At 41.6% G+C, this 13,588-nt stretch overlaps 1 protein-coding gene across 1 annotated transcript in view; it reads left to right on the top strand.

The window, feature by feature from the left end:
* The first annotated feature begins 633 nt into the window (after positions 1-633).
* The window catches only part of LOC106812057 (sodium/myo-inositol cotransporter-like), a 20,272-nt gene continuing 7,317 nt past the window's right edge, over positions 634-13,588 (top strand). Inside the window, exons 1-12 of the mRNA XM_014815820.1 lie at positions 634-720; positions 3,680-3,751; positions 4,536-4,700; positions 5,115-5,219; positions 5,666-5,771; positions 6,127-6,207; positions 6,683-6,906; positions 7,474-7,609; positions 8,360-8,467; positions 11,424-11,574; positions 12,179-12,347; positions 13,252-13,467. Coding sequence (XP_014671306.1) covers positions 634-720; positions 3,680-3,751; positions 4,536-4,700; positions 5,115-5,219; positions 5,666-5,771; positions 6,127-6,207; positions 6,683-6,906; positions 7,474-7,609; positions 8,360-8,467; positions 11,424-11,574; positions 12,179-12,347; positions 13,252-13,467 — 1,620 coding nt within the window. The remainder of the gene's footprint in view (positions 721-3,679; positions 3,752-4,535; positions 4,701-5,114; positions 5,220-5,665; positions 5,772-6,126; positions 6,208-6,682; positions 6,907-7,473; positions 7,610-8,359; positions 8,468-11,423; positions 11,575-12,178; positions 12,348-13,251; positions 13,468-13,588) is intronic.

Raw genomic sequence — 13,588 nt, 5'->3', positions numbered from 1 at the left:
ACTACACTACTACACGTACACACACACACACACACACACCACACACACACACACACACACACACACACACACACACACACACACACACACACACACACACACACACACACACACACACACACACACACACACACACACACACACACACACACACACACACACACACACACACACACATATATATATATATATATATATATACGCGTACGCACGCACGCACGCACGCACGCACGCACACACGTACGCACACACACATTTGCATATAAATAAAATCAGCAGGCTCACGTATCTTTCCCAAGTGTCACAACATATCCACGCATGCTGTCGCGTAGCATATTCGAGAAGAGAGGTTATAGAGACTTTAGTAGTCCTAATTAGCCTACTCGAAACCGAAGTCGTAATTTAACAATGCAGAAATTCGGACAAAACACCACATAGAGTGAATTTGCTGACCGTAAACAACTGAAATTTCGCGATTATCACGACGAGTACAGTATCGGTATCTGTGATAACACAATGCACGGCATGAAACGTTGTTTAATGATTCAAAGGTTGCGTTTACCAGTACGATGTAGGTATAGTGTGCACTGGGTATAGCGGGGGCAGTTCGATGGCGAACGCTGGGAAGTTATAATGGCAACAGGAAACGATAAACTATTGGCGTGGGATTACGTCGCAATTGCCATCTACTTCGTTGTGGTCTTAGGAGCTGGGATTTATGTAAGTAGATGTGATATATGATTGGTTCATTCACTGATTTCCGGTGCAAATGAGCGGATCGACGCATTTCCGTGGCAACCGAGTCTATTACATTAATTTGATTTGCCCGTTCGACAATAGAACGTCCATAGTATGCCAGTGAGAGTGCATATTATGCCATCATTGGTTATCGACGCTTGTCTCGTTATACCAACCGGCATATGGTTCGTCATACACCACTCTAAAGAAAGTGTGCTACATGTAGGGGCCTAATTAATTCTCTGTTCGTAAGTGCAAGTATTAATTTCTCTATACGTGGCATTCGTCAAATACACGGAATAACCAGATATTTGCTGTGTAAAGTGTAATACGCATATAAACCGCTGGGGTAAAGTGAGTAAAATACCGGCCAACTACAGCATGGTAATGTTTTTAGAAGTAGCGTCGGTTTTTCTCATGTGTTTTAAATTACACGACATTTGCAACGTCACGGCTATCACACACGGCATGTTTCCTCTCGTCATCACTTTCTGAGCTCGAGTATTTTCGATTCTCTATATACACTGCATTGAACCACCACCCCCACCCCCACCCCCACCCCCACCCCCACCCCCACCCCCACCCACCGCGCCAACCGTCGCAGTATGCTACAGAGGTCCGGCTGTCTATCCGATTGCTTATAATGCCCCATAATATAAAAATGTCAAGAGACGTATACATCATCAGGCGGGCGAGAGGTGGGCGTTCCTGTGTGACGTCAGAATCGTGACGCTGTTGTCGGGCATTTTGAAGGGTTGCGACAAGCTCCACGACAGATGGCGCTCTCGCCCTGGCTCAATTCGTATCCTGAGTTGTACGAAGGGGCGCTGCATGCAGTTTGGGGTTGCGAACGAGACAACCACATGAGTTCAATTATCAGTGCAGCAAGTCTGCGCACAAGTATACCGACCACAATTAGACAGATTACTACCGTACTCCCGTCATGAACTGAACGTAAATGGAGCGGGAGATATAACCATACACATACGCGAGCGGACGCGCGGGCTAATTCATTTTAGACGGGAATGAAACGTGCGGTGATTCAACTTTCGTGAAATGTCTGTCGTAATCCACGTTGACGACGAAGGCAGAAATTCCGCATGGCGTTATGAGCGATTGACAACGCGTTCGGCTGTTCATCTGCCCGACAATGAATAACGCGAGACACACTGACAACGCACTGACAACACACAGGCACACGCACGCGCGCGCACGCACGCACACAAACACGCACGCGCACACGCACACACATGCACACACATACATACACACACACACACACACACACACACACACACACACACAACAACACACACACACACACAACACACACACACACACACACACACAACACAACACACACAACAACAACACACACACACACACACACACACACACACACACACACACACACACACACACACACACACGCGCGCGCGCGCACGCACCCCCACCCTCAGAGGCACCCGAAGGGAAGACAGTTTAACTGTATTTGTCGTCGCTTGCGTTGCGGTAAACGGATGCGTGTAAGCCGTGCATCGATAAGCGCGCAAAACTCGCCGCTCGTTCGTCAAGTTTAATTTCGAATATACAACCGGGAGGCGCGCGACACGCCGCAAACATTGCTGCTTATCTTCTCCCCACGGCGGAAAAGGCGATTGTCGCAGCCTACGTGAAAATAGTAAAACCATTAGTCTCACTAACAAGGCTGCTTTGCGTTCGCACTGCATCTAAAATGGCGTTTTTAAATATGCACTGACACATATTTACGCTATCGCGCTTTGATCGAGGCGTTAAAAGTAGTGCGTGGTCAAAACTATACGGGAAGATAACCGCGTCGCTCTTCGTAAACGCTCACACACTACAACCGCGTGAATAGCTGCGCTTGTATCGTGTGAAGCCCGCGCTATTTCCTAATACGTGTTAAGTTTCCATTGTCGACTGTGCGCGAATGCGTTCATATTTGGTTCTAACTACAGCAATATATTAAGATAATAGCCAGGTATATATGCCTATATGTGGCATGAGCCCGAAACAGCCGGGGGAGACCTGCAAGGCATCGTCAAGTTATACAAGAAAAACTGGAAACCCGCGCTATACACCTAACCTTAATCTTAACTTTCACCTTAACCTTAACCTTAACCTTAACCTTAACCTTAATCTTAACCTTAACGGTTTAAGTCAAAAGGCAATCTGGACACGTTGTTAGATTTAATATCACGCGCTTCGACCACGCAGATTCGTGGATTCGTAGATGCGACAGTAAAGTGTTCAAGCGTCTGAATTAGTACAATTAGTCCAATTAGTTTCAATTTGTCCAATTAGTTCGTCCATTTAGTTTCAACCATATGTAGGTGTTCGACCGTATATAGGAATGACGTCACATTAGCGAGGTTTCCGTGTATCGATCGAACTTATGCTCACCCGTTATTTCAACACGAGTCTTCACTATAACTTAAGATGCAGTTTGCACTCGCGGTTTCGGTCAAAGGGATCGTATCACGTCGTACTCGGAATACGTTATAATTGATATAAAAGCTGCAATAATATGTCTAGAGTGTGACCGACCTGGATCGGTGAACAATATATGAGCAATCCGAGAAATTGTGACTTTCTTGCGGTTACACTCTAGGCAAGGTTGCGTTAACAATTATCTGCCCAAGTGAAAGTAGCATTCTCTTTCCTACCTACCATTCTAACTAGAGAGATTATTTCTCCACAACTAGCACTTATGCGAGAAGCACGTCGACTATGTTTGTGTACACAATAACAACTTGAGACAATTGTAAACATGTATCATATACCCAATTATATCCCCTAATTGTTAATTAACTTACACTCGTTTAAAAAATTTACCGAGTGAAGGAATATCATAGTACAATGCATAATCGCAAACTGAAAAGAATACTTATTGCTAATACATGTGTTTATTGATTGGTAGTCCTTGTTTCGCGCCAACCGTGGAACCGTCAGTGGATACTTTCTAGCCGGAAGATTAATGACATGGTTACCAGTAAGTACTTATCCGATACTAGCAGGAGTGTCATAATATCAGGGGTTAATAATGACAAATTTGTCATTATTAACCACTGATAATATATAGATATCATTTATATTATGACACTCCTGATATTAGTTACATATCTTATGTATTCGGTCATCGCAGTACTCGTTTTAGTATAAAACGCTATCGGAAAACAAACTACTTCATGTCGATAAGCACCTCTATTTACAGCTGAAGATAATTTTGGCATTTAAAAATACAAAAATTGACGATATGTGCGTATGTGCTTGCGCGTCTGTCTGCGTTCGCATGTACATGTACATGTGCGCCCGTGTGCGTGCGTGTGTGCGTGCGTGCGTGCGTGCGTGCGTGCGCGTGTGACGGGCGTGATGCGTGGTGAACACGGATGTGGGGAAGTGATCACTATTGAAAACTATTGTCATTTGCCGTTATTGAAGATCCCATCCCAAATGTCTGCAGTTTCACATACTCGTATTAATGAACCTATTATACCAGCTGTAGGGCTTCTAATAATTATGAAAGCACACGTAATTGTGTACGCGAGGAAGAGTCAAAGTAATAGTACGCTTGCGTGTCTACTTATGGCAGTCCATTAATATTATTATTGGAAATATTAGGTACAATACAAATATTAGGTCCTATATTATTAATCATTATATAATTAAAAAATAGAGCTAAATTTTAAACTTACCAAAATGAATATGCAGACCATTAGTCAGACAACGAACCTCTCTTGTTCAAAACGTAATATCGTCATGGATTTTTTTTATAGGTTGGTGCCTCAATCTTTGCTAGCAACATCGGCAGCGAACACTTTATAGGATTGGCTGGATCAGGCGCTACATCCGGCATTGGTGTCGGAGCGTTTGAGATTAACGCTCTGATATTCTTGCAGCTGCTAGGTTGGGTTTTTCTGCCGGTTTATATCGCAAGTGGGGTGAGTAGTAGTCTATCTGTGACAATTTTTCTTTTTGACGATATGTAGTCATTCTTAATTGATACTATGATAATTAAATTATTGTCTATAAGGCAAAGCCACTAAATTTTTACAACAGCTTATCACTCTCATTTATCCATATAGCTATCATTATGTGATTGTATGTAAAATGTTATATAATCGTTTAACTGTGCATCGCATTAAGCTTGTACTTCGTATTTTCTCAACGTTTTTTTTAATGAAGGCTTGCATAATTACCTACACTTTGCTGGCAGTTTGCTTGGATAATTAGCTGTTACGTTCGCAAGCTTTCGTTAACGCCGCATAATCTTTGGTTTATTAAAATGAAAACTATTACTTTTGTTCTGAATGTCTTCGTAACCTATCTAGGATTTATCACTATTGTTTTTTAAGGCCTGTACTCTACCCGAATATTTAAAAAAGCGGTTCGGTGGCACACGACTGAGAGTATTTCTCTCTGTTCTTTCTCTCTTCTTATATATCTTTACGAAGATTTCAGTGAGTATTCTGTGTCTAGATAACATTATAAAAGTTACACACTATATAAAATTTGTTAAATTTATCTATAAATCAACTGCCTGCTTGATAACTATTTAAGAGGACGATATCGTCATTTTAGTCACGCAGCTGACATATTATCGTCATTATCGTTACTAGATAGCTAGTTGTGAGTGTTGAAATATGTTAATTACGTAAACGTTATTAGTTAAGAAGCACAAATTAAACGTTAATAATTGCACAACGATGTAATACACTAATACGCAAGTAATGTGACGTATGTATGATTTCTTACGTAATGTAACCTACAAGTTAATAGTAGCACGATAGGAAATGTAATACATTTTATTAGTTGTGTACGACCATGAGTGTCTAATATTAATTGTATGACTGTTACCTGTGTTCGTGTTTCTTAATCGTCATCATAATCATTATAATGTTTTCAGGTCAACCTATATAGCGGTGCTCTGTATATACAACAGTCATTAAATTGGGATCTCTATCTATCAATTGGAATACTGCTATTACTCACAGCATTCTTTACAATAACAGGTACAACGAACTGTTTATCTGAATCCAACGCCATTTCGGATTTTCCGTAAATGGAATAGGAATTTTTAGGCAAAACCTTAAGAATTTTTGTTTATCTAAATATATACAGATAGTGTTGAAAGGTTAGCTGGCGTCGCAGCAATACTGTCTAATACTATACGAGAGTATTTCCGATGGCATTCCGTGTATTTCTGTATCTCTCATGCGCGCCGGCTACATCAGATTTGTCCCAATATAGTTTTCAGCTTCCTACGTATTTTACGATATATATATATATATTTATTTATTTATTTATTTATATATATATCCGATAAGGCAGTGCGCATTCGTCTAACGCATGTTGTTGTTTGCGTAGGCGGTCTGGCCGCTGTCATGTACACAGATACGGTGCAGACTATCATCATGGTGGGCGGAGCAGGAACACTTGCTATACTAAGTATGATTGTCAGTGTAGCGCGCCGCATAAGTACGATCAGGAGTAGATAATATGGAATCCCTAATAATAATATATCCCTATTATCAGGAGCGTATAATGACAAATATTGTCATTATACGCTCCTGCTATTATCTACTCCTGGTACGATGCTGCTATACGAAGTGTGTCCGGAAGTGAGTCGCTTCTTGTTCAAGTTCATTCCTGTTAAAAAAAAAAATTAACTAATTACGTTCACATTTCCCGATAACAACTAGATAACGGCTATAAGTCTAATTGTCTATGTTATTCCGCTACAATATCGCCAAGAGGCCGTGATATTTCTCTGCTATAAATATACTATACGGGATTTAGAACTGTGGCGAAACGCAGGCGTAATATTAATCTACCATACACGCAATCACTCTTCGCCATGTCTGCGGGCTCTAAATGCACTCGGTGACTGTAGTGGACTACGGCTTTATTTGTTTTCTATCAGGTTGGAAGGAAATCGGAAGCTACGCTAATCTAGAGAGATCCTACATGATGGCCATACCGAACACGACTCGTTTAGTTAATGGCTCCACGTATAACACGGGTTGCGGTGTCCCTCGTGTCGATTCTTTCATCATGCTCCGAGACCCGGTGACCGGCGACATACCCTGGCCGGGTTTCCTATTTGGACAGACAGCGGCATCGATCTGGTATTGGTGTACGGACCAGGTAGGATGAACAAATAATATTATTATGGTTTCAGGCCGACGAAGCAAATAATGGAACAGACAAACTGAAAAAATTATTTTGCCATGGCGCATACGAGTTTGCGTGTTATATGTTATCAGGAGTAGATAATAGAAGATAAGAGATAATACCTCTTCTATTATCTACTCATGATGTTATCAAGAGCTAATAATACCTAATAAAAAAGGTATTATTAGCTATTGATGTTATCTCATTCGGGTGTTGACGTTCGTGCGTGCGTGTGTGGATGCGTGCGTGTGTGTGTGTGTGTGCGTGTGTGTGTGCGCGTGCGTGTGCATGTGTGCGTGGGTACGCATGCATGTGTGCGTTCGTGCGTACGTGCGAGTGCATGTTAATTATGTTTTCAATAGTATATTCTAGTAAAATATATTTTATATTTAATCGTTTTTACACGGTACCCTATCAATGCGATCGCTAGCGCTATTTGAGTGAGTAAACACTCGCATAATAACCCAACTACTAAAGTCGCATCTGGTCGGTCATGTTCAACTCAAGATATGACAATGAATTTTGCCTGCTGCATTCTAGATGATGGTGCAGCGAACGTTGGCAGCGAAAAATCTATCCCACGCGCAGGGCGGAGTTGTTCTCGCGGGGTTTCTTAAAACTCTGCCAGTGTGGCTTCTTGTTATTCCGGGCATGATCAGCAGGGTGCTCTACACAGGTAATAAGCCTTGACCTGCCCACATGAGCGCACGGACCGCTAGCATTTATACCCCGTACAGACTGCAAAATTTGATCCAGGCCCCGTATTTAGACTGGCGCGTATGTGGCCCGGGATATTGCGCGTACGCACTGCAAAAACTTACCGCGCGTCTAGCCCGGACTAGTTAGATGTCGGATCAAATTTGCAGTCTGCACGGGGTATTAGTCTGTATATGATCACGTAATGCATGGCTCCCGTACGAGTTTCACATTTGGTTTGTCCCGCTTACATAAGCAGCAGCATACGCCTTCTGTTACTTGCTGCTAGTTCGATACTAAGTGACATAGCGTGAAGAGTACACTTTGACCGATATATGCATGTCATAGTTAGGAATATCTGTCATTTAGATCGACAAGTCACGGACTCTCAGGTGACGTAGTGGGGAAGGCATGAGCTTTATAACCTTTAGGATGTGGCTATCTACGCTTCCTATTACTAACCTGAGTGTGTAATGACTTGTTTTTCTCAAATGCAATTGTATTTATATAAAGATTGTACGTGTTTGCGTTAAATAATATTTCTTATCATAACATATATATATCAGCACCGAAAACCAATTACATAAGTACGCACGATAATCGCATATCATATTCAGAACTTTCCTACGACGTGAATATAGTTTATAATATTACGTAATAATATTTCAAGAATTAACGAAATGTTAATTGAAAGCATTGGTGCAATTTATCGTGTATATTTTTAATCCAGATGAGGTCGCTTGTGTTGATCCGGAGGTATGCCAAGCGGTGTGTGGCAGCGAGTCCGGCTGTTCAAACGTAGCCTATGTGAAACTCGTTTTGAATTTAATGCCAACAGGTAAACTCTTGTACGTGCTTTTTATTGTTAGGAAGCTCCATCTAATCTGTAGAGTGCTATCACTGACGATGTCTACAGTACTAATAACATAAAAGCACCACGTACACGAACAGACGTAACCACACAATACTATAAATAACATGTTGCTTTCAAGATGATCAAATTTCGAGACGTTATATCCTGTTCTAAGTAAAGCCGTACCGCAGACCCTTTCAAGAAAACATGTTTAACAAAAGCCTGAAATACTGAGATGCTGCGACAAGATGCACGTGCGCACTTTTTTGTGTTTGTGCATTTTTTAGTGTTAATTCAAGATTTAATCAATTAACGTTCGATTCAATTCATGTAGATTCATTCGTTAAAGAACACGGGTCATCAACATAGAGCGGAGTAATGTATTCCTATCTTTGTTCTTCTACTCACTACATGTAGAATCAAGAGTAGATAATAACACATTATGTGTTATTATCTACTCTTGGTAGAATCATAACTCGCGTTACGTAAGTACCGCGTTCCAGATAAAGCGTCAGTGATGCAAACATCCGTAACACGAATCAACGTTTTCCTATTGACTGCAATTATATAGTTGCAGAGATTCCTTCCCACGGAAGGGCGTTTATCTAAAAGATGTACTAGAATTATAATTATGAATGCGAGTAAACATTTTAAACGCATTTATCGATTAATTAATAATGTAACATAGTATCACAATAACACTGGAAAGCGAGTTACTGAAACAGACACCATTACAAGCTGGTATGGGTGGCATTAGAGATTGAGTGTACCTGTCACAGGCTAAGGTATAGGGAAGGGGTAAACTCAAGTGCACGCTCGCGTGTATCTGCACGCACGCGTGTACTAGTACGCTAGAGTGTACTGTTACGCGCGCGTGTGCTTGCACGCACGCGAGTACGTGTGCGCGCACCCGTGTATCTGCGTGCGCATGCGTTAACATGCGGGAATGCGTGTACATGCGAGTATGCACATAGTTAGTCACAATGATAAGGATGTGGTTAGGATATATTCTGCCCGTCGCATAGCTATATACTAGCTGGGTATTAGAGAGAACCATAGAGATATGCACAAACACTATATATCTATATGACAACATGATTTCTTACAGAAAATGGCGAGACTGTTTTATTAGTTGCTATATATGGCGTTAACGGCGTAGTTGACTGTGAGAAGCCTGCTTGGCACTGAATTCAGTTAAACAGCAATAGAAACTAGAAAATAGAACTAGAATATTACTGCCAAGTCTCGGGCAACCCAGTATTAAATCATAAATGATAAATCTAAGCGTTATATACGGATGAAATCTTATATAGGAAAATAAAACTTGAGAATTATTAGAAATTGTAATTAATATTTCATACGAGCACCTATAATACTATTTTAGATTTTTCATGGCAGTAAGCGGCTTATTCAAACAATCGCAGACAACGCGGCTGCAATTTTTTTTCGCAGATCGCTCTCCCGACGAGCTACTGATTTTTCTCAGACAGGGGTGGGGGTGGGTCCATGCGTCCGCAGGGGGGGGGCAAGGGGGCATTTGCCCCCCCCTGGAAAATCAAAAATTTGAAAAAATTACATGGAAAATACAAAATGAAATAAAATAACAAACTCTTCAAATTGAAAAGACGCCATTTAAACCAATATTAGTCGCGCATCAAAAGACGCAAGAAAGACTCTCGCGGACGGGCCATCAGTGTGTGTTTCTGTCAACGCTCCTCTCGTAGTCTTAGCATTAGTCGTAAGTGTTATCTTAGCATTAACATTAGCGATGTTTCTGACCAACGGTCCCTGGTCTTCCGCCAGACTCTATAACAAGCAAATCAAGAATGAAAAAATGAATGATAGATAGATAGATGAAAAAGTGCCACCATTTTGCATCTAAGCTTTCTCCTGGGAGCCAAATTTTCCTGGCAAAAGGGGAGGGCGACACCCCTTCCCCTTACACCCCTCCCCCAGGACGGCGATCTCAGGACAACATTGTCCCCCTTGCATTTTTTTCTGCGGACGCCCATGGGTGGGTCTGTAGTCAGCCCCTTCTAGGCCCACCCCAGCCAGCTAGCTTGTTTTCATTATCAGTATCATTGTCGGGTTTGGTCGTTTCATCCTATGAGGGCGAAAACGTTCTAAAGTTGGTTGCCGTATTTCGGCGGATCTTCTCTTTGTAATCTCTCTGTAGCAGCCGCGAGTGATGTGAATAACTGTTGTTGAAGTAACATGTACCTATAGTAGAGTATACTGGAAAGAGCGTGGGAGGGAGCGACGGATTGCAGAACCACGCGCACGCGGTCAAAGTATCTAATGCGACAGTGGTACGGTACACGTATCAAAGATGACATACCTGTTGTCAGCTGGCTGTATTTATTATTTGTATATAAGGTTTATTTACGTCGATGGATCTCGCCACATTTTCGTTACGTATCGCGAGTGGAGTGGTAATAATTTGCATAAATATGATGACGCGCATAAAAAATTACTTAAACCGGGGTGTCGTAGCGCGTGGTATTAATATATGCATGTTATCAAAATTGTACCAGTTTTCGTATTTATTAAAAACATGTTTATGTGGTATTGAGTACATGCTCATTGTAATCTGCTCAATGTAATCAGTTCACAAAGGCTAGGCCACGAGCGTCTTAAATTGAACGTTTTCACTGCAGGTTTTAGTCTAGAAGATGTAAACAATCCCAAACCAAAATACACTAAACAGATGTATTTTTGGCAAGATGCTAATTAGGGATATTCATGCGAATCTATCTATATGCTAGATACTATATGCTATATGCTATCTATCTATCTATCTATCTATCTATCTATCTATCTATATCTATATATCTATCTATCTATCTATCTATCTATCTATCTATCTATCTATCTATCTATCTATCTATCTATCTATCTATCTATCTATCTATATCTATCTATCTATCTATCTATGTACTAGGCATGAAGGGGCTAATCATGGCAGTAATGCTAGCTGCTCTGATGAGTGACTTGACGTCAATCTTCAACAGCGCCAGCACACTGTTTACAATTGACATTTGGAAAAGGGTTCGTAAGCAGGCCTCCTCGAGAGAACTTCTTCACGTAGGCAGGTGCGTGCAGGTAACTCGAATAACACCTACAATGTGATCTTACCTTTTACGTTCGACTACTTGGAATACTACTTGGAATGCAAGAACTTGTTTCGCCTTCGACTCCCGCCTAAGTCATTCCCTTACTTACCTTATTGATTTCAAACGCCAGTTCATGCAAAACACTGACTGCCTAGCGCCTGTCAACGACCAGTAGAGCTAGTATGCATGTTAGATATATATAGTGTGGCTACTGGCTAGTATGCACCACTTCCTCTGGTGATATCTTGCGAGTAACGTAAACCGTGGAGCTTCTTCCTACATTTACAAACCCAAACATCAAAGTTTTCATACCTCACCTTCACTTTTCCACGTTGCGCGACTCCGGATGAATTAGCATGACAATTTCCTAGCTAACAAACTTGACGTGCCGATTGTTCTTTGTAAAAGTAAGTAACTACTTCCTACCCTAGAACTACTTTAGGTAGTAGGTAGTTCGTTGTAGAAGTAGATTCGTTTTGCAAACGAATGTACAGCAAAGCGAGTTATTGCAAAGCACGTTACATGTTTACGTTACGTTGTGTTACGTTATGTTTACGTTACACGTTACGTTTGTCGCGTGCAGGGTGTTCGTACTTGTCATGGTTGCGATCAGCGTCGCCTGGATTCCCGTGATAACCGTCATGCAGAGTGGACAGCTCTACCATTACATCCAAGCGGTCGCCGGTCAACTCTCTCCACCGGTGGCGGCCATTTACATACTAGCCATCCTGTGGCCACGCTGTAACGAAAAGGTATATACATGTAGAAGCTGTAATGGTATATATGGTGTAATGGTAGAAATAAGAAGAAAGTAGAAGGTATAGAATGTAGAAAGAAAGGAGAAGGTAGAAGGTATAGATTGTGAAAAGAAAAGAAAGTACATGTAGTAGTAAAAGGTATAGAAGGTTGTAACAGATTGTGTTAGAAGTTATGTAACGAAGAGAGATATAAGATATAGCTATAAGCATTAACATAATACATGTACCCTATAGTTCATGTGCTTCATATGGCTCATATATATCTTATATCTCCGGCTTATATTATCGCTTGTTTTCTGGCTGGCAATTATCTAGCTCATAGTATAGTGTTCACACCCCCTGGGGTGCATATGATCATGGTATAAGTAGAAACTAATGCGTCGCGAGCTAACGATGCAAGATTTGCGCTTGATGCATGCATTCCCGACGCGTGAATAATGCGGTTGTGACGGCCAAGATTTAACGGCAGGGCAGACATTATTAACTAACGCGTTCGGAGTGATGCTAGGAACGAGTTATCAATGTTTTCGTTATCGGTCGCGTAGCACATACAGAGACGTAGCATATATAAACCACGCAACGAATCGCGTGATGAAAGTGCTTAATAAGGGTTTATATATCAGGAGATGAATAATGACAAATTGGCATTTTTCCATAATTCACATTTTGTCATAATGACACATTTGTCCTTATTCACTCTCTGGTATATATTATCAGAAGTAGATAATAGGTAATATTCCCTATTATCTACTTCTGATATTATGCGTATCGGGTCGTTTCAGGTTCGTGATCTTTCGTGTAGCACACGTACAGGCGTAGCATGTATAAACCACGCAAAGAGGCACGCAATAAAATACTGTGCTTAGTAAGGGCATATATGTGTATCGCATCATTTCAGGGTGCCTTCATCGGCGTGTGCGTGGGCGTTGCCGGTGGAGTCACGAGAATGATATTGGAGTTTATCTATCCGGCACCGCCGTGTTACGAAGAGGACAATAGGCCGGCAATCGTCCGCAAAATTCATTATATGTACGTGGCCATGATACTCTTCTTCGTCACTCTCGTCGTCACCGTCGTGGTCAGCATACTCACGAAACCTGAACCGGAGTACAGGGTAAGTGGGATGTTGTTCATTCGTGGTCGCGGCGTGTGTCACTCGTGCGCGCACGGCGTTTGTAATTCATTTGCATTCAACGTCGAGTGAGCGTTCCTGATGGGGTTACGTGCATCCGTGC

Source organism: Priapulus caudatus, unplaced genomic scaffold, assembly GCF_000485595.1.
Source record: "Priapulus caudatus unplaced genomic scaffold, Priapulus_caudatus-5.0.1 Scaffold604, whole genome shotgun sequence".
Classification (NCBI taxonomy): Eukaryota; Metazoa; Priapulida; class Priapulimorpha; order Priapulimorphida; family Priapulidae; genus Priapulus; species Priapulus caudatus.
The sequence above is the reverse complement of the archived record's forward strand: the minus strand, read 5'-3'. Positions and strand labels throughout refer to the sequence as shown.